The sequence below is a fragment of the Macrosteles quadrilineatus genome, unplaced genomic scaffold (assembly GCF_028750875.1).
Source record: "Macrosteles quadrilineatus isolate MER2022 unplaced genomic scaffold, UCM_ALF_1.0 Scaffold_2__2_contigs__length_208266976, whole genome shotgun sequence".
Taxonomy (NCBI): domain Eukaryota; kingdom Metazoa; phylum Arthropoda; class Insecta; order Hemiptera; family Cicadellidae; genus Macrosteles; species Macrosteles quadrilineatus.
The window spans coordinates 24423234-24448599 of NW_026542595.1; the positions used below are offsets into that span (position 1 = coordinate 24423234).

The following is a 25366-nucleotide window of genomic DNA, read 5'->3' on the forward strand; positions in this document are numbered from 1 at the left end:
GGGAAGTCAAGTATTAAATTCCTCGGGCATTTCCTCTCATCCGATGGAATTTCTGTTGATAAGGAAAAGGTTTCCGCCATTCTCAAAATGGACTGCCCAAAAAATGTAAAAGAACTTCAAAGGTTCAATGGGATGGTAAACTTTCTTGGTAAGTTTATTCCTGACAAAGCTAAGATTTTGGCCCCAATGAATTCACTACTTCAAGCTAACGTTCCATGGATATGGGGTCCAGAGCAGGCGAAGGCATTTGATGAAATAAAACTCATTTTGACTAACTCTCCTTGCCTAGCCATTTACGATGTAAATCGGGAAACAATTATCTCCTGTGATGCCTCGCTTCAAGGACTAGGATCAACTCTTTCACAAGTTCAAGATGATGGTTCTATACGACCAGTATCATTTGCATCCCGAAGCCTTCTTCCTTCTGAAAAAAACTATGCAAACATCGAGAGGGAGGCTACAGCTGTTGCTTGGGCATGTGAAAAGTTTCAAGAATTTATTATTGGCAAGAGAATAACAATACAAACAGATCACAAACCACTACTTCAAATTTTGAAATCCAAACATCTTGATGAATTGTCTCCAAGAATTCAAAGAATTCGATTGCGTCTCATGAGATATGATTTTTCAATTACTTATATTCCTGGAAAGCAGCTTCTAGTTCCTGATGCTCTTTCAAGAGCACCTCTCCCATTTTCAGGTACTGATGACCGTGAGTTAGAAGAAGAAACTCAAGCGTTTGTTCAAATGGTTTTGTCGTCCATCGATATAAACGACTGCATAGTTGCTAAAGTATTGGAGGAACAAAATAAAGATCCGACTTTACATGAACTGAAAAAAATAATCATCCAAGGATGGCCTTCTAAGACATCATTACGAGATGACCTAAAACCGTATAATTCAGTTAAGGATGAGCTAAGTATTGATAATGAGATGATACTACGAGGTTCAAGACTTGTAATTCCACCAGCTCTGCAGTCTTGGGCACTTCAAAGAGTACATGAAGGTCATTTTGGAATCACCAAGTGTCGTTTACGTGCAAAAGAGTCAGTCTGGTGGCCAGGAATTTCTTCAGCCATTGAAAGTATGGTGAAATCATGCCCTACTTGTATTAAACATTCAAGGAACAGTCATGAACCATTGCTTCCCACACAATTCCCTGACAGGCCATGGAAAACACTTGCGATGGATTTGTTCAAACTTGAAGGCGTTTGGTTTTTGACTGTGACAGATTATTACTCCAGATATTTTGAGATAGCTGAATTAGAGTCATTAACATCACGAGAAGTAATAATGAGATGCAAAGCCTTTTTCTGTCGACACGGCATTCCAGAAGAAATTAGATCTGACTGTGGGTCTCAATTTCAAGTCCTTGAACATTCAGATTTCAAGACATTTTCCAAAGTTTATGGCTTCAAGCATATAACAAGTAGCCCAAAATTTTCCCAAAGCAATGGAGAGGCTGAAGCGGCAGTGAAAATCGCCAAAATAATTCTAAAGAAAAATGTGGAAGACCCTTATTTAGCGCTTCTAGCCTATCGAACGACACCCCTCTGGAATGGGTTCAGTCCCTCTCAGCTTCTTATGAACAGGCGATTACGGAGCACATTGCCTCAGACAGGACATTTGCTTGGTGGAAAACCAGATCTAAAGGATCTTAAAGGGAGAGAAGAAACATATCGTGAGAAGTACAAACACAACTATGATAGAAGACACAAAGTGCAAACTCTCAATCCTCTTCATATAGGAGACCCAGTTTGGATTGTGGACCTCAGAAGACATGGCAAAATTGTGAAAATCCTGGACAGCCCTCGTTCATATATTGTTGAAACTGATAAGAGGAATGTGAGAAGAAATCGATTCCACCTCAAACTTGCCCCTTATTTAAGAGAGGAAAACAGTGAACAAAATTTGTCAGCGAATACACATCAAACAGAACAATACAACCGTCCAAAGAGAAATATACACAAACCAAGCTGGTTGAAGAACTTTCAAACTTAAAAGGGAGGATGTTGTGAAAACAGTTTATTTCATAACACCTGTTAATTTCTATTAATTATTATCATATGTTTATTTGTTATTCTATGTTTGTAAAAAGGTAAATAAAGTTAGTTGAGTTTGAGTTATGACATAAAACAGTGCATTCACTTAATTCTTAGTAAAATAGTACAATTTCACCCCACCCAATTCATCGCAGTTAGATGAATTAACGTAAGCCTTGAAAGTAACCGTCGATTTCGACGGGTTTCCCCTAGAATATCTTTAATAGTAGTTTGATATATTCAAATATATATTTAAAATATTACCAAAAAGCAGTGCAAAATATCAATTAAATATAAGTTTTGAATATATAAAATAGATTCATAATATATATTGATAAAATAAGTATAGAATCTATAATATACATATTTTATATGTATATTTTTCCTATTAAATATTTAAAAAAATTATGTGTTGAGAATATTTTAAATATATATATATAAAATATATTTGTAACTATATTATAGGTAGGTATATATAAAGTATTTATAAATATATTTTTAGACACGTCAGATATTTTTATTAATAAAATAATAATTTCTAGAATGTATATAATCTATTATAATTGGCAAATAAATAATTTGCATCTTTTTGTTTTTTATAGTGTCTATCAATTTATGCATGCATTTTTTGTATGATAATTGCTATTGTGAAAGCGTTAAAATTAAGTAAATACATACTCTGATAGATACATACTCTGAATGGTGCCACTCTATCATGCACGTAAAGAACAAATTACGCAAATAGTTAAGAGGCAGTATACATGTTCGACAGCTACATGTGGGTCAAACGAAAAAAGTGTTGATGGGTTTTATTTTTTAATTGCAGTATGTGACAATGAATGTGATCATAGAAATCTCGAACGATTGGCTAGAAAAGGGTGCTAGTGACTGGCGACCTTTTTCGTTCTAAAAATATTTATTTGATTAACTTATGTCATAAGTTACATAATATTTGTCATAGTATTTAAATTAATTTTTGTAGTTTACTGTATTTGTATTCGAGGGGACTAGTCACTATTCACTAATCACTACAGCACTATTCAACTCAACAACTTAATGCCAAAACAGATCAACAGAATCATATTATACTGTAGTATCAAAAATATTTCAAGTATTGCAACCATTGCAACTGTCGACTACTCTTTCACCATTTGAAAACTAAGCCTATCAACATTCACAGATAGCTCAGAGGTAAGGTAAGAGGTTCATGAGTCGAAGGATGGTTCGAGACCCCTCCGGGCCAAATCTAGTTTTTTTAAAAATTTGTTTTTATGAACTATTTAATCAATTTACGTAAATTGATTAAATAGTTGATTAAACAGTTGAGTACTCAACTGATAATTGTGCTTTTCATACTAAATCTATATTATTTTGTGTTTTTATGTTTAGGCCCCATGGGATGTTTTAAAGTGATATTAAATACATTTTTTATTTAAATATTATTCACTAAAATATATTATCGGAACATATTTGTTTAGTATTTAATAGATTCAAAAACATATTTTTTATATATTTAATATATTTTAAATATTATATAAAATTGACATTAATACACACTTGAGATATATAAAATAGATTTTTTATACAGTATATTTATTCATATGTATTTAATATTATATTTGTGCTACTAGGGATACTGCCTAATCCAAACACTTGTTAAGTAGATTGCATTTTTTAACAAATAGCCACCAAATTTGCACAAAAAAAGTATGCCCTACATTGTAATTGCCCCACTGTTAACATTAAAATATATCAACAACATAATTTTCACAACTTATGGTTATAGAATTTTTCTTCATTTCAATAATCATTGGCATAAATAAACCTACCACATAGTTGTGTAAATTACTTACAATTAACATATGTTCTTCTTCTCACTTTTAATTTCTGACAACAGCTGGAGTTACATAACAATGTCTGTTTCCCATGAATCTTTTGTAGAAATACGAAACTTTAAAGGGCCCCAGGGTCTCACCCTAATTATTTCTCTAAAAAGAAAGTGTCCTGTACAACTTCACGTTACGCACTTTCCAAATGACACCAAAACATGTCAATCGGTTTAGTAGTTTCGGAGGAGTAATTGTCACATAAGTTCAAAATCCCTCACCTCAGAATGTTGAAAGCCCGTGGAGCAGAGTACTCTAGTTCAATATCGAAGGGGGTAGTTATATCCTCGGAGCGGTACGTAAGCTGAAATATATTATCATAAGCTTGATGTTCCTCGTGTTGCTTATTTATGCTATGCATGATAACTATTGTATAATATTTATTTTGTAATATTGTGTAATACCGGTGTAAAAATACTTTTTCATAGATAAAACCGTAGACTATGCAACATAAGTAGACTTCTCATCCCATTGTTGATTTTGAAGCTTGTTTTTCGTGTCTAGTTCATGTATGTCGACACTGATCGCTAGTGTAAACGAAATATTGTTTCTATTATATTAGAGTAATTTTAAGATTTGTGCTTTACGGTTTGGTTAGATAACTAGGAGACCAGTTATTTTTTATGATTAGATAGTTTTTATTTGGTCAAATTAGGTTTTAAATAACTGAAATAACAATCAAGAAACATATTGTAAAAAAAAACACAACCTCTACAGTCGGCATAGAATATCAATAAAATTGCCTTCAGCTTTTCAACAAGGATGACAAATCTTCTAAGGGGCTTAATGTTTGATCTATGATCAAAACATATTTAGTAGATTTGTCATACTTATGGAACAGCTTAAGCCCAAATTGTAGTTTTATTTCTGTACGGTGCAATGTAGATTATAGAGGTCATGTTTTGTTTACAATTTGTTTCTTATTATTTTACTGTTTACGCCTTCATTTAGCCAAATAAAACGATCTTCTCATGTAGCGGTCAGTGTCACAGGACAAGAACTAAAGTAGACACAAAAACCGAGATTTAAAATTTACAGTCAGAATTCTGTGTTTAAATTTAGAGTTATCTAGCAGATGTTCAGCATGTGACCTCTGTTAAGCTCTTGGGGTATTTGCATTGATACAAAACTGACTTGGAGCCCTCATATAACCTTGGTTTGCAGTAAACTTTCCAGAGTTATCTTCCTTTTGAGAAGTCTAAAAAGTCGTCTAAATAAAAACTGTTTAAAAAAAGTAACCACAACAAACATTTTAATAAAATTACGTAAATTTTATCATAAATAATTGAACATTTATTTATTTCTTAGAATAATGATAATATCAAGGCAAATGTTCTGGCGCAGTGATTAAGAAAAGTAGTTTTTTAGATCCATCCCTAAAGTCTTAAGTATTTTCAATTGTAACATCCAGGGTTTGAATACTGAGGTTAAAATCGATGAGTTATATTTACTATTTCAATCAATGAAAATCACTAATCTATATATATAATTCCGTAAGTCAAATTTTTGTAAAGAAATTGTGAGTGACTGGATGGCCGTAGAAGGATGGGAGGGGTCTTATTTTAAAGGTCTTGACGTGAATTTTGAGGGAAAACTATTCATTTTTCTTATTTTTTCACCATAAATTCGCAACAGAATAAAACTTTTCCCATTAAAACAACATGGGGTTTAATTTGTTTACATCTTTTGAAATTAAAACAGCTGTGCCACAGATTTGAAAACAGTGATCAATACACACATTTGGTTTACTTTTAGCCAGTCAACTATGAAATGTATCCTATAATAAAACTGAAATATTGAAGATTAGTCGGAAAAACGTCTGCATTCTTTGTTTATATTTAAATCATATACTCAAGTTTAATTTTTTCATGCTTTTACGTTATTGTCGTGTTAAAGGAATAAACGACATAGAATAAATATTCTGTATAAATAATCAAAGAGTCGAAATTAAATCTAACTTCTGTTTTGTTTTTATTTTTAAATCATATGTTCAAGTTTATTTTAAATGATGTTGTTTTCTTTATATTTCTACACATTTTAAGGTTAGGGTTGTGTAAATATATACAACTAAAATAACCTATAAATGTTATTGGTTCTAAAATGGTGTATTTGCATTCCTTCGTAAGTAAATTTTTTTAGTGCAGTGAATATACAACGTAGAGTAATCATATTCGATCATACTTTTAAAAAATCACCAGGGATTCAAGATGTTTTGGTGTGTAGGCTGCTGGATATATATTCTTTTCATTATAAGTACTGTAATTAATATGAACGCCAGGGGAATACCACAAAGGCGGGGAACTGTTCATAGGAATGACAGTGCGCGTAGGAGAGCAAGAGTAGATAATGACGAACTTAATCAAGATATGTTACAACCCCTTTTTAGGAGACCCATGGTAGACGAGAGAAATGTAAAGATCCATGATGCAGGATTATTGGACTAAGAGTGCATTCAATGTTGTGCTCTTCATTTTAGAGAAGAACTAACGAATAATCATTTTATGACATTTTGCCATAACGGACTTATTAACCTTCCTCAGTCAAAAACTAATGTAGAACTTAAAAGTTTGTTTGAAGAGAGCCCACCACTGTATAAATTCATTCGACAATGCAACAGTGCGATGGCTTTTGTTTATTTTTCAGCCAGTAAGAAAGATATTCCAGGAAAAGGACCATACTGTTTCAAAATTCAAGGACAGATTTATCGTTCAATCTCAGATTTGCTGCCTCAACATGATGAAGACCCCGTGTATGGCCAATTGTACATTATTGACACATCAACAGCAACAGAAATTCGTCAAAGGCGTCAATAAAATAGTGACTTAAAACCTGAAATATTGTCAAAACTAGCTGAAATTCTATTAGAAAATCTATTTGCACAAATTTACAAAAGAGCTTCGGAAGAAATGGTTGTACAAGGTGACAGTGAATTAGAACTTAGGTTTGTAGACAGGATAAATATGGATCGTCGTAGGTATAATAAGCCTACTGCAGATAAAATTGCAGGTGTCTTCAATTCATCTGAAGGCGAACCTCCAATGAATTTTTAAAATTCCAAACAGGGAAGCCTTTATTTATCCTCATTAACCACAAGACCAAAGCTACCTTAGTAAACCAGTATTTATTCACAAACAATGATATGTTTGCTGCCTTTTCATGTTAAACCACTGGAGTGATTCAAATTATTTATTGAAAATGACATCAACAAAAGCAAACAAAGAAGAACAACAAACTGGTTTTTACACAAAAGATATGGTGTAGGGATGCCTATTCTGACACATAGATAATGTTATTCTGAGTTTGTTTAAATACCGGTATTGCAAAAAGTTCTTTTACATTTGAGCTTTTTAGGGACTTATGTCCCTACAAGCCACTAGTATAATATAAATACCTCGCGTACATGATTGTTACGAGTACTCGTAACAATCATGTACGCGACAGGCCTGTCTCTTGTTTTAAATGTTTTTGTGTTTTTATCGTGTTCGTGTATGTGTAAAGTTTAACGACGCCAATTCAGGTGGATATATGTATATCTGAGGATGGCATTTTAATGCCGAAACAGCTGTAATCTACAGTAACTACAGAGCTGTGACGAGGTATTTATATTATATTAGTCATCAATTCAGCTCAGGGGCTAAACCATGTCTATTAATGAAAATCAAACCGATATTTGTTTGTATTTCTGAGCACTGGTTAAATAATCACAATGCATTTATTATGGAAAACTTAGCAAACTACAAGCTTTCTTCTAAATTTATTAGAGAAAATCAAACAAGAGGTGGAGTCTGCATACTGTCTTACAGCACAATTGAAGCCATAGAAAAACATGACATTTGCAAATTTTCCATACAATCTGTTTTGGAGTGTTGTGCAGTTGAAGCCTCACTAGCTAAACCTGTCTTGGTAGTGTGTATATACAGACCACCACACAATGATACAACAACTTTAAAGAAATTCTTTAATATTCTAGATTCTTTGCTTTCTCATATTGTTAAAAAATATTCTAAGTAGGCTACAGTATATTTTTATGTGGAGATTTTAATTTTGATTTGTTCAAAAAAGAACCTCACACAGTGCATTTCAAATCCCTGATGGAATCTTACAGCATGTTTGCTATTATTTTACAACCCACTAGGATTACTAATGTTTCTAAAATCTGTAGATAACGTGTTTACTAATGTAGCTTTAGACAGTTGTCAAACTTTAGTTGTAGATACTGACATCTCTGACCACACTTATCAGATTTTATCAACTAATATTAATTATAAAGTAAATAAAAAAAAAAAAAAACTGAGACCAAAAAGCGATGTTTTAAGAAAGAAAACATGTTAAAATTCCAAGATTCAATCAGTAATGAAAATTGGGATTCTTTATATACTGCGCTAAAATCTCTGATCCTAACACTGCTTATAAACATTTTCTTGGTATATTCATGTATCATTATGAATTGGCATTTCCCTTGGTAAAGACAAAGAGCAAAAGGGGATAACAACAAAAAGCTGGCTAACAAAAGGCATTACAATAGCAAGTAGGAAAAAGAGAGAACTACATAAGTTGAGCAAATTATCAAATGATGTCAACTTTACCCAATATGTTAGATCTTATAAACTAATTTAAAAAAAGGTTGTACAGTGTGCTAAAATGAAGTTTAATAATAAAAGAATTAGTTGCAACCTTTTAGGAATAAAATTAGACTCAACTCTAACATGGTCTGATCATATAAATCAATTGGAATCTAAGCTTAATGCAGCATTTCACGTTACTTTAGTGCTTTCAAAATTAATAGATGAAAAAACTCAGATAATGGTATACTTTGCATATGTGGACTCTAACATTGGCTATGGTATTGAGTTCTGGGGAAATGCCACTGACAGTAAAAAAATATTTAAAATACAAAAGAGAATTATAAGAGTTATTGCACAAGTTAATCCAAGAACATCTTGTAGAAATTTGTTTAAAAGAATGAAGATTTTACCTGTGCCCTCTTTGTATATATTCAACACTTTAATCTTTGTCAAAAAACATTTTTCTATTTATGAAGAAAAAAGAAGTAACTCCCAATACAGCTTTAGGCCCATGAGCTCTGTGTTGCAGTACCCCATACATAAATCTGCTGCTTATGAAAAGAGTACTTTTTATAAGGGTCTCAAACTGTATAATAAGCTTCCTTTATCACTGAGAGAGGTAGAATCATTTAAAAAGTTCCTGTTACACTTACTGTCTTACCTGTTAGACAATTGTTGTTACAGAATTGAGGATTTTTTATCAGTCTGATTGTAGTAAACATAACTTATAGACATTGATATAACATATAACTTATTTGTAAACTTTGCTAATAACCTAACTTATTTTATACTTGTTTTTTAATACTGTTCAATACTGTTAATAATTTATTCTATTATGTTTATTACTATATTTATTATTATGTTGCTTTTATTCTATACTATTATTATATTTTGACAATTTACCTGCCTGCGTGCAGAAGCACTCCTTAGGCGTTATGTGATGTATTTTAATAAATAAATCACTGACTATGTATCAATACCAATTAATTATATCTATGTCTAATCAGCTGAAAACTTCGGAAAAGTTTCGGTTTCAAGATTCGATCACAAAGTTTCAAGATTCAAAAGTTTCGAAATTGAAGATTTTGGCAGTTTTATTTTTGAAACTACTGACATTTTTTTGTGCCATTGTTATTGTTTTTAAGCCTTAAATTTATTTTTAAGTAAATTTTATTCTGAACTTCAAAAGGTATCTTAAATACTATAACTGGTACAATTCAGTTTCACATCAATATTTACTAAATGCAAAAACAAATATTGACCACTTAATGTTCTAATTAATTTAATATTCATGTTTATGTTGGTGTTAGAAGTTTAATTATTTGTTTTGTTAGTTGTTTATAAAAAATTATTTTTGGGATTTAAGATTATCAGTCACATTCACATATTTATGTTTTGTCATGGTCAGGAATTGATCTCTTTCAGTTTTGATTGCATACTTAACATTTTATGATTATGTGTATTTTTTGTAACCTTGACCTTTGTAACCAGCTAAGTAAAAAAGTTTCGCGTTTAGGTTTTGAGATTCGAAATTTCTGGTTTAGACCATCACTATTGCATCACATTCGGTACAAAAGAATGAAATTTAAATTTTGCTTGTCGCTTGTTTTGGGCGACACACCAAGCCTTAGTTGCAACCCAAACTTGAGCATAAATGGGGCCTAAGGTAAATATCAGGGCTATCCCTAGGGTTGGCAGCGCCCGGAGCAAACATGGTTGTGGAGCCCCCTCCCCCCCAGTAATAATAGTCGCATTCACATATTTTAATCAATTTTATGTATAGATAATGAGAAAAAAGTTATAAATGAACATAATATTTGTATTAGCAAGCCTATTCTTTAAATATAATAATCTTAAAATTTGGTTGTCCGGATGCAGATAAACTCCTAGGGAGGAATTTGGAAATCCATTAGCCTATGTCTTACTGGGATAATTATGAAGTACTTTTATTTAAGGACTGGTGGTCTTGGTTGTGTTACTTACTTTTTTAAAAGGTGAAAATCAATATGATTAGGCTCAATAATGGGGTGTATTTTTAATATTTCATCAAGAATAATAGGCGAGCAGCATTAAACATTTTGGTTTATAAAATATTTCTTAGATAAGGGTAGGGACCTTAATAAAACACAACAATGAATCATAATAGGTAGTCTATAAATTTGAGAAAGTTTTACTGTTTAAAAAATACTTCTTACAACACAATTGAAATAAATAAAGATTATAAGGCGAAGTTAATAGCTGAGCAACCCTTCTGCATTCTTCTGTCATGATATCCTGAAAGAAATAAACAATAACTCAAAATTGTTATCAGAACTAAATAGAGAAAGGGGTGTCTTGTTAGCTTGGTGGTTAATTTACGTCCTGGATTTTGCTGCAAGAGAAATTGAGATTGACTTAAAGGATCCTTGCACAAGGTGAGAGGATTCAACATAATTTTTCCATGGATATTGCACACACTTGCCCAGCACAGCACAAACCTGCTAACAGCAGGCTACTATTAAAATTAAAGTAAAGTAAAGTACTGTAGAACCAAATCAGATTACGCTCTTGTGTCCACCATAGCACTATAGAACACCAAAGAGCACTAAACGGTTTTCATAGTCTTTTATCAATTAAGAATTAAATGTATCCATTCAAATACATACAAATTATAACCCAGTGAATGATTGAAATACATGTCATGATGAAACCATACAGCGGTAGCCCAAGTACGGCTTCATCATATAAAATCATATGCTAGTTGGTCTGACCATACTGGGCAGGAGTAGAGTGGCCAGCTGTGCTGCGGTTAGCGTATATTCCGGTGCCGACCGCCAGGGGTAATGTGTAGTTACGGCGCACACCGCTGCAGCATCAAGCGCTAGCGACCGTTTCCATAACAACTTGGTAGTTGGGAGTAGTGTTGCCAACTTTGGAGGAATCCCCCAGAATTGGAGTTTATTGACTTATTTAATATTAAGCAATAAATTAATTTAAATGCCATCTTTTATTGTATTTTTTTTTAACATATATTTGTTATACTTTTGTAGTTTCATTACAATGATTCAAAGTTTTCCTTTATTAATCCATAATTTTAGGAAGTGGTTTATTGGAAGGTTTTGTTTTATATTTGCAAGGTCAAAATTACATTTAACCAGGATGTCTAGTAGTCGGGGAAAACGGGGAAAGTCAGGTATTAGTATTGAATTTCAAAATGGTCTGGAAAAGTTGGAATTTAGTCTTTATTTTGATATCAAAGTCGGTAAATTTCATGATTTACCGCTACTCAATCGCGCTAGACAACGATTACGTTTCCGTGATGGCGCAAGACGATGATGTGTCTACACGACCGCGGGAGATGTTCTTAAACCGCGACTGTGCTAGACGACGTTTTCGTGACCACGGACCACGGGAAAAATGATCACGTCTTTTCTGCGATCGCGCAAGACGATTGTATATACGGCCGCTGAAGATGTTCACAATTTTCCCTCAATCGAGGACGACGATGACGTTTCGTGACCACGGCATTCAATGATGATGTCTACACAGCCGCGGTAGATGTTCATGATTTTGACGCGATTGCAGAAGACGACAATAGCGATTAGTAATCATTTCGTTTGCAAGAGTGGTAGTGCTGGTAACAGCTGGCGAGTAGTCGACGACGACACTGAATCGAATACCGATAACTGATATCGAATGGCAAAAAGGTCTAGCGGCAGATCGCAAAACCTTTCTTTGACAGTCTATATTTACTCTATTGTCTATGACTATAGTATTACTCATCTACCATAGCCATAATGTTCTACCACTTCACCCAAACAAAAGAAAAAAAATTAATTATTAAAGATTCACAAAATATCACAAATTATTCGTGAAATTAAAAACATAAACATAACTGTAAACAGACAGTTATCATTGTGTATCACAGTTTTTTGTTGCTGCTTAGTTCAAATTAGCTGTTTTCATAAATGAAAAAAAAAATAATAGTGCTGCATCCTGTTGGTAAATCTTATAACTTTTAATGCCTTTGCATATCATAGAACCAACCTTTTTAGTTGAAACAGCTGACTAAATTCTTTAATTCCATTTAAATATGAGTACTCATAAGGTTAACATGGGAAACTCTAGAGCCACTAAGGCGGAGCCCAAAAGGATTTTTGAGATAAAAATATGCCTATACCTATGTTAATCGTGAATGTGAGCTATCATCATGCCAAATTTGAGCCCAATCCATCCAGTAATTAACACGTGATTGAACTTCAAACAAACAAACAAACAAACAAACACACAAACTTTCACATTTATAACATTAGTCAGATAGTAGCCTTTCTCATTTCACATGATCTGACAAGCACGGTGTCTCATCAAACTAGTATGATTGTTTTTGTTCAAGCTCCTACATATGAGCAATCGATGTATGAGTGAAAATTTAAAAACGTACGTTTTCAGAAAAAGCACTTTGCAAATTTGTTTCCCCTTTTTTCAAAACTTTTATTATTTTTTTTATTTCATTAACATTTGAAGTTTCATAAAATGTCCATGGTAACGCAATATCTTTGGTAGTTATTTTTTAAAAGAGCATCTTTAGTGGAAAAACACAAAATCCTGTCACGACCATAACGGACGTTTAAATGAATATTAAAAATGGTTAATATTATTTTTATAACTATGTTTTGCTATAAACTAATTTACTTTTATGACCATTATACAATAAAAAGGTCACTAAGCTTTTAGTATATTTGGTCTTTCCAGAAAAAAATAAAAAAACTCAAAAAATTGAAATAAAGCCAATAAAATCTTTTTAAGTTTGTATAACTACGAAACAACTTACCTGAGACCCGAAAAATCGTTATGTTTGTATAGAGGTGTGCTTCTTTTGTGTATAAAACATTGAAATATGACAATATTTTAATTTTTGAAATTGTTATGATAGAAATCATAAACGTGATGGTCAGGGACAAGCGGTACGGTCGTGAATTGTCTGGGATAATTTAAATCTTTCTAGGCAATCCTTCAATTATACTGTTAGTTATAATAAAAATATGTGTTTCAATTGAACTAAACTGTTCAATTCACAATTATATTAAAGTTATTGTCACGACCAAACACACTATAATCCATAAGGCTGGATTGGTCGTGAAAAAACCCGCGATGGTCGTGAAACTTTGGTCGTGAAATTACGTGTTATTTGGCTCTGTTCTGGCGGTAGCCCTGCACCTCATGTTCGAGGATACAAAGTGGACTTCTAGGTTAATCTAGCAATTGAAATATCTTATAAACAAAAATTAACACCATGTCTACTTCATCGAATGACTACGTACGGTCATGGACACACCAAAATTACAAAAAACACAATCTTTCCTTTATTAATCTTGTAATTCCTCCTTTCAACTCGAAACGACCGGCACTACAATCCTGACGTACACCCCGAACTAGTCTCTCAAACCAACTGACTCCATCGACGCCAGGCTTGCCACTGTCGGGCTCCAAAGTTGAAAATTTTTCCCAAATGGTCGTGACGCCAAATCGAGGGACAGACTTATTTTGTTATGGTAGTCAGTTTGCAATGACAATAAAATTATAATATGCTCCTTTTTTGTAAGTTTAATAACCATTGATGACATAAAAATATGGCTTTATATATTTCGGCATGAATAATTAGTCTAAAAACAGCGTGAAAGTTGGAAAATGTACTCTAGGGACATGTCATGGTCGTGAATTTTGAGACTTTAAAAATACGAAAAAAATACCTAGAACCTATTTAAAACCAAATAAATGTGTGTAACGTGTTGCCCCCGTCCCAAAAAATATTAAAACACATAATAATAAACTACAAATCCAGTATCTACGAAGTAAAAGGCCAGGGACATGAAAACGTACGTTTTCAAATTTTCACTCGTATCTAAGGTTTAATGGGTGTTGGGGAAAAATAACTAATTTAATTCTGTGCTGGTATTAACATTTTTTTACCACAAAAAGATGTGAAACTACTTTATTGTTACCAGTTGTGTGGGGGCAATAAACTATAAACAAATAACTTGATCTTTCCACATATTTAGACTGGTGTAGTTGTACAGCGTAAGTCTCCGGTTCCAAAGATAACGGATTCACATCCTGGAAATCACCATGACAATTTGATAGATGGCCACCCTGTGCGTTGCTCCTCATGGACGTTGGTGCGGCCATCTTTAAATGCCCTTACCCACCTGCGTAGGTACAATTCCGCCACTCATAATTTTCTCCCCATACACTTCACTAATCTGACAATGAATTTAAATGGCTTTCACACCTTTAGCACTTAAAAATCTAATTACCGGTACAGCGCAAACTTCACAGGCGACGGCAGTCTCAATTGGCGGCACCGTTTTGAATGCTCTAAACCGGATGTAAACACAGCCGAAATTTCCAGCGCAGGCTTGCCAATACATCCACATACACAGCACAAATGTCCAAAATGCCAATTGCAGCACTGAAACGGAGAAATTTAAAAACAGTACTTACTTAAATAACATGCCTTGTATTATTCTGTCACCATAGGTAACTCTGAAACTTGAACAGTGCTGTAAGTTGATTAAAGTGTATTTTTTCCAAATATAAAAACTTAACCGCCACAGCACATCATAAGTTAATGTTAAACAAGGACTGAAAATGCTTTTTAATCATATTGATAAATTAGCCAAACTTACTTATCTTTATTGCTTTCGATTCTTTTCCAAGAAAATTTCTCTCCTTCTTATTTGGCCCCAAATAAGCAGACAACTTCATCAATATTGTTTACATGTGAAGTACTCTCATACATTAACACCAAACATTTGCAATGCTCCAAGCTTTACAAGAAAATTTACCTGGAACAAAAATAGGCAGTGTACATCATTCAGGCCTACTTCTTGTTAAAAGTAAAAACAGAATCTATATAAATAAAATTAGAGTTTTGTCTGTACATTGCTTAGAATAATGAACTTTTTGGTTATTTTTACATTTCATAGGTCAGAGAAACCGAATCAAACCTTATCTCAATTTCTGTCTGTCTGTCTGTCTGTCTGTCTGTCTGTCTATCTGTCATTCTCTTGGTAACGCTAAAATACACACTTTATTACAACTACTCCTCAATAACTATAGCACTGTCCCGCCTGAAACTTATTTTCCAAATACTATACATATATGAGATGGTTTTAGACGTATTTCATCGAATATGAGACAGTTAGATATTTAACAGTAAACCCTTGAAAATCAAGTTTTTGTCGATTTTTGACGTGGAATTTCTGGAAGCCCATGTTAACCTTATGAGAAATGAAATTATTGAATCTTAACAGCTGTTTCAATTAAACAAGTTGGTTCTGTTCTGTGATGTTCAATAGCATTAAAGTTACAAGGATTACCAACAGGGTGCAGCACTAGCACTATTATTTCTTTTACATTTATGACAACAGCTAATTTGCAACCTGGAGGCGAGTGAGCGTAGCGAACGAGCTAACCTGAAGGCAAGTGAGCGTAGCGAACGAGCTAACCTGAAGGAAAGTGAGCGCAGCGAACGAGCTCCAACATACAGGTGAGTGAGCGTAGCGAACGAACTTCAACCAGGACGTGATTGAGCCATGCAAACGAGATCAGATAGTAAAAATAAAAGTAAGCCTACCGTTATAGGATCGACCGGCAGACACAGAGGTAATTTAACCTTTTATTGATTGTCATACCGATCCGGAACAACAAAAAACAACATAAAATGAAGCTATGTATAATAGTTTGGCCAGCATATCTTAAAATATGCAAACCAACTGCTGTTCGTTATATAAGAAGGTTTCAACTGAATATTATAAGATCCCCGTGCGTAGAACGGGTACACAGCTAGTATAGAACTATAGCTCAAGGTAGGGCATATTTTCTTTGTACAAATATTTGGATTGGTAGATGAAAATTAAAAAACTCGAAGGCCACTGGTTCTCTCGGACCCAAGTGTCATTACCCAGGTGGAACTAATAAAGTGTGTTTTTTATTAAAACATTAATAGCTTAGTATAAAATAAAGCTTTCAAGTTTGATTTATAAATATAAATATAGCCTATATAGGCCTATATATATATATATAGTTTAAAATATAAATTAAGCTTTTTGTTGGTCGCAAAACATAAACAAATAAAAAGTAGAAGAAGGTAGCTTCTAATGTTATTCTTATGGGACAAATTTAAAAATGTATTTTGAGGGTTTTATAATTACTACTGAACGGAATCGTCTAAATTTTATGGTGTCTTTCCATTGGTGTCATAATTAAGATTCGTGCAATTTTTTAACACTATAGGTGCAACGGTTAGCTTGAGTTTTTTATGCGAACACTTACACACACACACAGTTAACTGACACAACTAATCCACGACTCCACTATACACAACACGATACATAGATGACATATTATTTTTTTTTAATTTCTTTAGAAAGGTCTAGAGAATAATTGATAAATTTTGTGTTTTAAGGGTAAAAAATGAGAAAACCCCATTTTTTGGCCTAGGCCCCTTCTCTGCATAGAACTCATTAAAACCCGGTCCCATGGCCCGATCATGCTAGTTCGCGAACTCATTCAGATTTATCCCGCCTTACACCTTCAAACCGAATTTTCATTTGATTTTAGGTTATGAAAGAAACATAATACAAGGATATTTGCCTTTGCCAATTACAATCAATTGTAAGTATGGTGGGCTTGGGCTAATATGAAAAAAGTTGACCCATAGGCCTACTTGCCTAATTTGTAATTTTATTCATGTACTCAGGTATGTGTCACAATTTCATTTTCTTAGGTAGCCTAAGTTACATGTTTTTTTGCCATAAGTTAACTGCATGGTTTGCTGCCTTGTTTACTGTGTGAAATTAACCTAACTTAAGTTTTGTGACGTTGCCTATTGTAAGTTATTTTATAGACTACTAAATTTCCATTCATACTTGGCTTAAAATACCTAATATGTATCGTCGCCATTTCATTGAATAGTATTAACAGTATTGATGGTAGAATAAGTTAAAGGGTACAGTTTCTCAACTGGGCTACGCTAATTTTATTGAAACTATCGATTCGATTAGTAAACCTACATGCGATTTTTTCACCATCAACAAGTTTGGTTGGTTAAGTTAGGTTATGATAATTTAATTTTATAATAAACTTCGATAGGTATATTTTAAAATATCTATTATTAATCAATATTTTTAATTCAATACTGTAGTTCAATAAAATATATTAACTTAAGTTAGCGTACCCAGTTAAGAAACTGTAGGCCTACCCAAGTTAAATCTCTTGGCTCAGTATTATCACGCTTACCATTTCTAAGGTTACACAAATGATACAAACTTGATAGCCTACTTATATCGAATATAGGCCTACTCGAATACTTAATACTCATTCAAATGAGTGTAGGACGTAAACTTAAGGGCTGCACTTTACTTTACGTCCTACACTCATTCGAATGAAAATATCGATCGATATATCGATTATTAGATAAGTTATATCATTTGGTTAGTTAGGTAAGGTTAACCTAACCTAACTAACCAAACGATATATCGAATGAAACAATCTAATAATCGATATTTTCATTCGAATGAGTGTAGGACGTAAAATAAAGTGCAGCCGTTAAATACATTCACTGATATTTTTATTAAGTTAATTGTTTAGGCCTGTCACAGGAAATCTGTAACTTGAGTCACAGCTACCTTAAGCTTAAGTAGGCTAGGCAACTGTACCTACTAACTTAACCTAATAACACTCAAGCAAATAATAGCCTACTGCATTTTGTTACTTTGAATAACAAGGCCTAGGAACAGGATTGGATTAAAACACAACTTACTGGATTTCAACACCTCAATAGTTTTGGAATTTTTTGATGTTTACAATTTATTAATAATTATTGTTCCACTTCTTTATCTTCTGTCAACACCAGCCGGACTATTGACAAGATTCATTAATTTTCAATGCCGTTATCCTTCACTTCATTTTCATATCTTTTAACTTCTCACTATAAATATTTCTTGCATTTTCATTGTCATATAGCATGTAATTGTTGCCATTTCTCGTATAAAAATCGTTTAAAACATTTAAATAAAAATGTTTAGGTTATAAATTACGATATCGCAGTTGTCAGTACGGTCAATTACAATAATTATCGTATCCTACCATAAAATATCGTATTTATGGTAGACCTGACTGAAGCGAGCAGCTGATGCCATTCCCACAATGCAACATTCTCTTCAATTATAAGCTATGCCCCAAAATCAGGATTATAAGGTATGACTCAAAATCAGGATTATAAGCTATAGAACAGAATCGGAATTATAAGCTGCGCCACTATTTGACCATTATAAGTTGTGAAACTGAAAATGTGTCATACCTTATAACGTTTTAGAGAAATTGTGGCATAGCTTATAATTTTTCGTGAAAGTGTGGCATAGCTTATAACTGATTATAAGCTATGCCACATTTTCAACATTATAAGCTATGGAACAAATTCACGATTATAAGCTATGACATTATAAGCTATGACACCCCACGCCTTTAACTACTCTGTAGTCATACAAACTTATATATAAAGTCAATGATAACACCCACTACTAGTTGAGTTGGGTTGGTCACATTGATTAGAATTAGGCGGCAAAGTTCATCGTTCAGCTCAGCAGGCAGCATCACATCACACAGACACACAATCTAAATCACAGATTTACAATACACACTAACACATTTCCTTCACAGAAAAAAAAACACTTATGCTAGTAGTTAGTAGTTGTGATGTGACTAGTTTCAAAATTAAATTTCGTTTTTCAGTTTGATTTGGTAAGTAAAGTAACTAATTTAAGTAAGCTGCTAGCTAAGTCCTTATGATTGTCTCATTATTGTCTGTCTGACTTCGACTTCCTTTGTTCGAAGTTTGGACAGGTTGAGTCGTGGTTTACGAATGATAGTTTGATTCAAGCATCTATTTTTACATTTAGGCTAATTAATTTTTACTCAATTTATATTTAGTTTTTTCGTAATTTTGGATTAAATTTTTTTGTTATGCAAATGTTATTTATTGAACCAAGTAACTTAAGACTGGTGTGAATGTACCGAGTTCCCTTAATTTAGGACAATTTATATGATTTGTATTGTTTAGCCTACCACTTATAAATTAGGCCTAGGCAAAAACTTAGACATACAATCTTCTTTAACCAGTATTACTGTGTTCGTGTTAAAGGAAAAAATGGCAAATGTGTATGAATATCATGCGCCCCAGTTCCGAGACTTCAATTCAGGATTTGATGACAGTGATGAAGCAGACAAATTCTTTGGTAAGATTTAACTGAGGCATATTAACATACAGTAACTTAGTCCATTTTAAACTTTACCCTCTGTTTTGAACTCAGGCTATATGGGCTATATATATATATGCATATGGGAATAGTAAGTACCTAACTTAAGTTAAATACAATTTGTATTTAAGTTACAGAGAGAGCCTAGGATTACTACTTAGGCTTTTGAAGTAGGCTTAAAAGAGTTGTATAGGCCCAACTCACATTTGGTTTTTCCATAACTTAGTTCTTGAATATTTAATTGAGATCCAGCCTAGGCCTACTCGTGTACAGACACTGGTTTTAACAATGCCAAATTTTTCTTATAAGATAGGCCTAGGGGTCATTCCACGCCAAATCATCCAGCCAAAAGTAGACTTGTCACCCAAGGTTTTCTGATTTCAATAAAATTTTGGGCAAATATTTGAAATATCAACAACGCGATATTATGTACTTTTTTGATGTCTACTTACAGTATTTTTCACGCTGAATCCAAAAATGCAATCAGTTTTTGTCGGAGAGATTCCTAAATGATCGTAAAACGAAGGTCAACATTACGAATCTAAGGTTAATTGAGGTATACTGATGGCAGTATGGCGTGGTCTGGACGGGTCCGTATGTGGACTGAGTACTGAGTGAGGAGGAGAGAAAACAGCTGTTTGTATTCGACTTAATGCGGAATACCCATAATCCAGAAATACCCGGGTATTTTGGGTATTTATGAAATCGATTGAAATTAATTCATATTTACCCCTAAATATGTTATTGTTATCATTACATGATAAATTAGGATAGTCTATAACACCTTTTACAGTAACTTGAAGCTTTGCTAGTACCTTTTATTGAATGATTTAGCACTTTTTTGTTATGAAATCAAGACAACATACCTATCAGAGAAATAGTGAACCTAAACCTACTTCTACTGCTATTAAATTATGATAGTTAAAATTTGTATTGTGTAAATGGCTTGGAAGGCTAGACAGACCCAGAGTCTGATTGACATAGGCAGAATGGCAGAATACTGAAAGTACAGTAGACTCCCTCTCATCCAGACTCCTCGGGACCGAGGCTAGTCCGGATAACGGGTTTTCCTGTTAAACCGATGTCCCCAACAATTTGTATCACAAGTTTATGAAATTAGTTTTTTTTATACCATTGATACCAACAACAATCTAGAACAAAAATATTATTAAATCCTGCCATCCTACAGATTGAATTTTAATAATTTTCTTAAGTTGTTTACACATAGGCCACTACTATGTTAAATTTTCCTATTTTTCTAAATAATAACGATTACTTTACAAATTATTTTTCTTCACTTTCAATAAAATAAATTCATCTATCATTGAAATTTAAAAAAAAATTATAAGTAGTCAGGACCAGTGCAACCATGCGACCAGGGTATTTATGCTTTATGCTCAGACCTGGGTATTTATGGTGATTATACCGAGAAGTAAAATGCTAGTGGTGTCCATATGAAATTTTGTTTAACACATTTTATTATCATTTTACTATCCTTACAGGGTAATAATTGCAAAAAAACATCTCAATCTTCTCTAACTTTAATACAAATTATAAATACCCAGTTTTTGGGTATTTACCCGGGCCTGGGGTAAATACCCAGGTAAATACCCAATTTATATTTACCTACCCACTGGGTATTTGCCCGGCCCACATCACTAGAAACCAGAGATAATCAGTTCTTATTTAGGCATGTGAGGAAGGTAGGTCGGGTTTTATGCGGATTCGTGACTGTATTAAGTGTTTTGAAGTGAGGTTAGATTAGGAAGGTAAAGGTTAGGTTATAATGAACCGACTCATTAATTTATGCTACTTCCAGACTGTTTTTGCACAATCAAATAGTGGTTGAAACACAATGAAATAACGATATCAAAAATGCGTAAGGATTGGAATGAGGACGATGATCATGTCGGCAGTGGCCTTGCTTCTATTACTGATATTTTACGTGAATAAATTTTATTTTGTTCTATAATTTATGTTGATGTGATTAATAGTTTATGTATCGTAGTTGAGTATCGGAGGTTGGTAATAATAGTGCCTATGGATGGGCGTAGTTGTATGTGGTGTGCATAAAAACTTTATTTTTATTTGTTACTATTGATTTATAACAGGTTCAGTACATTACATAGTTATATTAGTATATTTTCTTAAATATTGAAACAGCTAACAAGAACCGTAAGTTAACTAAATGTTTTTACAGCTCAATATTTGACTTGACCTCATCAGGAAAATACTAAAATAGGCTTGGTCATTCACCGAATTAGATCTAGTGCGCATCTACCTATGCGCCGCAGCCAACTGTAGATAGTGAAATATCACTAGCTGTTGAACTTAGTGACAAAGTGAATGCCTGTGCCATCTGTTAGGCATCACTCGAACTACGGCTGGTTAGGGGCTACGCCTGCAACTACCCCAACGCAACCGGACATCCATCAATGCACTGCATGTCTTCGGCCCCAATAATGATGGGACTTCAATAATCTGTCCTAGTTAGTTAGACATTTAGTTAGGCACAATGATCAACAATGAGGAGATATTGTTTACAAACGACACTGATGATGATCTTCAAGTCTGTCTCATCGCCTTAACGTCCGAGTTACACGCCCTCATATCAAACTACCCAGAGCTTGACCTCACTAACCTTAGTTTGCATATAAGCGATCTTTTAAATAAAATTGACAAACAAAACTCATCTTATAAATGCTGCTTAAGTGGTCTCTCTGAATCAAATAATGATGTTCAGTTACTTACAGTTATTAATGCGAAACTTTTGCTTTCGTCTCAGTGTAACGAGAAAAATGAATTAACAATCAAAAATCTTAGTTATAAGCTAGATTTAAGTAACGCTGAACTCAATGCAAATAGTACAAGTCACAAAAAATCAAGCTCCCATAAATGGGTAGAGGAGCATATTATCACAGATTACTTTTCAGCTATTGGTAATAGTGTTAAAGGTCGAGATGACATTTTATTGTTTAGCCCTGCCGTCTCTTATTTGTTAAAAGTTGGGACTCCAGAAGCAATTAATGACACTTTGACTAATTCCACTTTTAATAAAGCCAAGTATGTGTTTCTTTGTGTAAACAACAGTGTTGTTAGGCAGACAGCTGACTCTGGTTCACACTGGTCTCTTTTATTTATTGATCGAGGTAGTAGTAAGGCTTATCACATTGACTCGGCTTTAGGTGTTAACATAAGCTCAGCTATGAATATTGTAACAAACTTAAATTTACCACAATCTAGCCTGTCAGAGATTAAATGTCAACAACAGTCAAATGATTTTGAATGCGGTCTCAATGTAATTGTCAATGCAAAGTTCATTGTCAACTACTATTGTTCCCCTAGACGTAAGGAAGCATTCGCTGATTGGTTTTATTGCAACTTTGTATCTCCTGATCTTCCCTCTCCTGCCATCAACTCTCCCACACTTTCGAGTAGTCCTTCTCACACCCAGCCGCAATTATCTGATCCTAAGTTAGATAGCATTGCAACTAGCTGTAAAGTTAACCCTGTGAAACTTGTTAAAGGTAAAGATGATGACTGGAAACTAGTAAAATCAAAAAGTAAACGTTGTATAAAAAATTATCTCCCTCGCAAAGAAATGTCAATCGTGTGCGGAAATAAATACTCTGCCCTTAGTGAAAATAGTGTTGATGACTGTAGTGATTTAAACACGGCTTCTGGTGTCTGGAGGACTTCCAAATCGACTACCAGGCTTGTTGTTAGAGCTTCGAAACCTAAGTCTCCGGTCTCCTTAGCGAATCACAACCAGCAAAAAGAGTCTAATATACTTGTCGATGGAAACAATGTTAACAATAGTCCCTTGATTGCTAATGATTTATCATGTAATCCTAGTTGTACTGAGTTACCTTTAAGCACATGTTTGATCATAGGTGATTCTTTATTAAGACATTCGGGCAAGCAGTGTTCCGACTCTGGTGCTATAGTTGATATGAATCCTGGAGCTAGGATAAGTTCGATTAAGCAGAAACTAATGTCATATCAAAACAAAAAGCCTCAAACTATCTATTTAAATGTTGGAACTAATGATGTGCCCTTGCGCTACAATGGTGGATCTGGTTATAATGGTGGGTGTGGCAAACGTGTTATTCTTGATTCTATGGCAGATCTAAGTTACACGGTTAAATCTAAGTTTCCTACTTCCAATGTATTTTTGAATTGCATTCCAGTAAGACGTGATTTAAGGTATAGTTCTTTGTGCAAACTGAATGATCAGATAGAGTTGATGTGTTTCAATTTTGGAGTACATTATGTTGATGTAAACCACTGTTTAAGACTACATCATCTTGCAAGTGATGGTAGACACCTAAACAGGACTGGTAATTATTTACTGGGGTTCATAATGCATCAGGTTCTTTTAAAGATAAGTTCTCATAATGTAAAAACGCAACCCTCTGAACCTGGACCTGTCCCTGATACGCCAATATTTGAAGCTGATTTACCTGAACCTATACCGTGTATACCTGATCTCCTTTCGGGAAACGATCTCACACCTCATCCCAATCCCCCAACTTAGCTCAACGTCCCTTGTTACCCCATGCTTTTTCCTTGGACTCCACCTCAGTCGATGCACGCAATTCCTGTTTTAATCAGTCTCTGAAGATCCTTCATCAGAACATACGGGGCTTAGTATCAAACCAGGAAACCCTCCAGCTTTTCATTCATGTAGAGAATCCAGCAGTGGTGTGTATTAGTGAGCATCACGTTAACCATCTTGGCATCTTGCAACTGGATGGTTTTGTGACGGCAAGTTGGTACTGTAGATCTGAAATGGAAAGAGGTGGAGTGGCCCTCTTCGTTAAACCAGACGTTTCTTTCTTCCCAATAAATGTCACTAATTACTGTGTTGAAGGTGTTTGTGAACTGGCGGCAATTTCTGTTGAACTTGACAGTTCAAGGCTTCATATTGTTGGAGTATACAGACCTCCCTCTAATTGTAAGGAAGTCTTCTATGAAAATGTATATAACTGTCTCTCACAGGTCATGAAAGGTAGTACAAACACAATTGTCCTAGGTGATTTTAACATTGACTTATCGGTTTCTTCTAATGGCTCCAAAATGATTTTGAACTATATGTCTTCTTTTGGTCTTCGCCAAACAAGTACAGGGTGTCTACCAACCGGGAAATCCGGGAAAACCGGGAATTGTACTTAATTTTTTACTGGCCATGAAATGTACGGGAATTGTCCTTAAATGCCAGACTATGTCCTTAAATTTTTAATGGGCCATAATTTTATCGATCGCTAGTTGGTTAGGAGCACATAAAAGGTTTATCAGATGTTTGTTTACATTTTCATAATCTATTACTAGAGTAATAAAAACCCTAATAAAAACCAAATATGCAATAAAAACCCCAGCATTCTCAAACCCATTAATATTTTATCACGACAATCAAGTGTCAAATCAAGTACGTCCAAGAACTGTTGATTCAGTAGTAGTTTAGCTCATAAAAGCTGTATCACTTTTATTCCCTTACAACATTTATTTATTACTAGGGTAATCATTATTAGATCCCAAACATATTTTATCATGGAAATAATAGTTTTATAATGGTT

The 25366-nt window shown here is 33.8% G+C and overlaps 2 protein-coding genes and 1 long non-coding RNA gene across 3 annotated transcripts in view; 2 read left to right on the forward strand and 1 right to left on the reverse strand.

Annotated features, from left to right (window-relative positions):
* Nucleotides 1-612: 612 nt before the first annotated feature.
* LOC128984007 (uncharacterized protein K02A2.6-like) lies at nucleotides 613-2001 on the forward strand. The gene has a single exon (XM_054403288.1). The coding sequence runs from the start codon at nucleotides 613-615 to the stop codon at nucleotides 1999-2001; it is 1389 nt and encodes a 462-aa protein (XP_054259263.1).
* An 8653-nt stretch (nucleotides 2002-10654) lies between these two features.
* LOC128985435 (uncharacterized) lies at nucleotides 10655-18590 on the reverse strand. The gene is made up of 3 exons (XR_008490021.1): nucleotides 18296-18590; nucleotides 15159-15317; nucleotides 10655-10767 (listed from the first exon to the last, which is right to left on the reverse strand). It is a non-coding gene; the product is annotated as an uncharacterized LOC128985435 (long non-coding RNA).
* A 528-nt stretch (nucleotides 18591-19118) lies between these two features.
* The window catches only part of LOC128985434 (targeting protein for Xklp2), a 94866-nt gene continuing 88618 nt past the window's right edge, over nucleotides 19119-25366 (forward strand). The window contains exons 1-2 of the mRNA XM_054404912.1: nucleotides 19119-19275; nucleotides 19676-19769. Of these exons, the coding sequence (XP_054260887.1) occupies nucleotides 19682-19769 (88 nt within the window). The 5' untranslated portion in view covers nucleotides 19119-19275; nucleotides 19676-19681. The remainder of the gene's footprint in view (nucleotides 19276-19675; nucleotides 19770-25366) is intronic.

What these genes read in the sequence shown, in the direction of transcription:
- LOC128984007 (XM_054403288.1), top strand. Translation starts at nt 613, where the DNA reads ATGAGATATGATTTTTCAATTACTTATATTCCTGGAAAGCAGCTTCTA.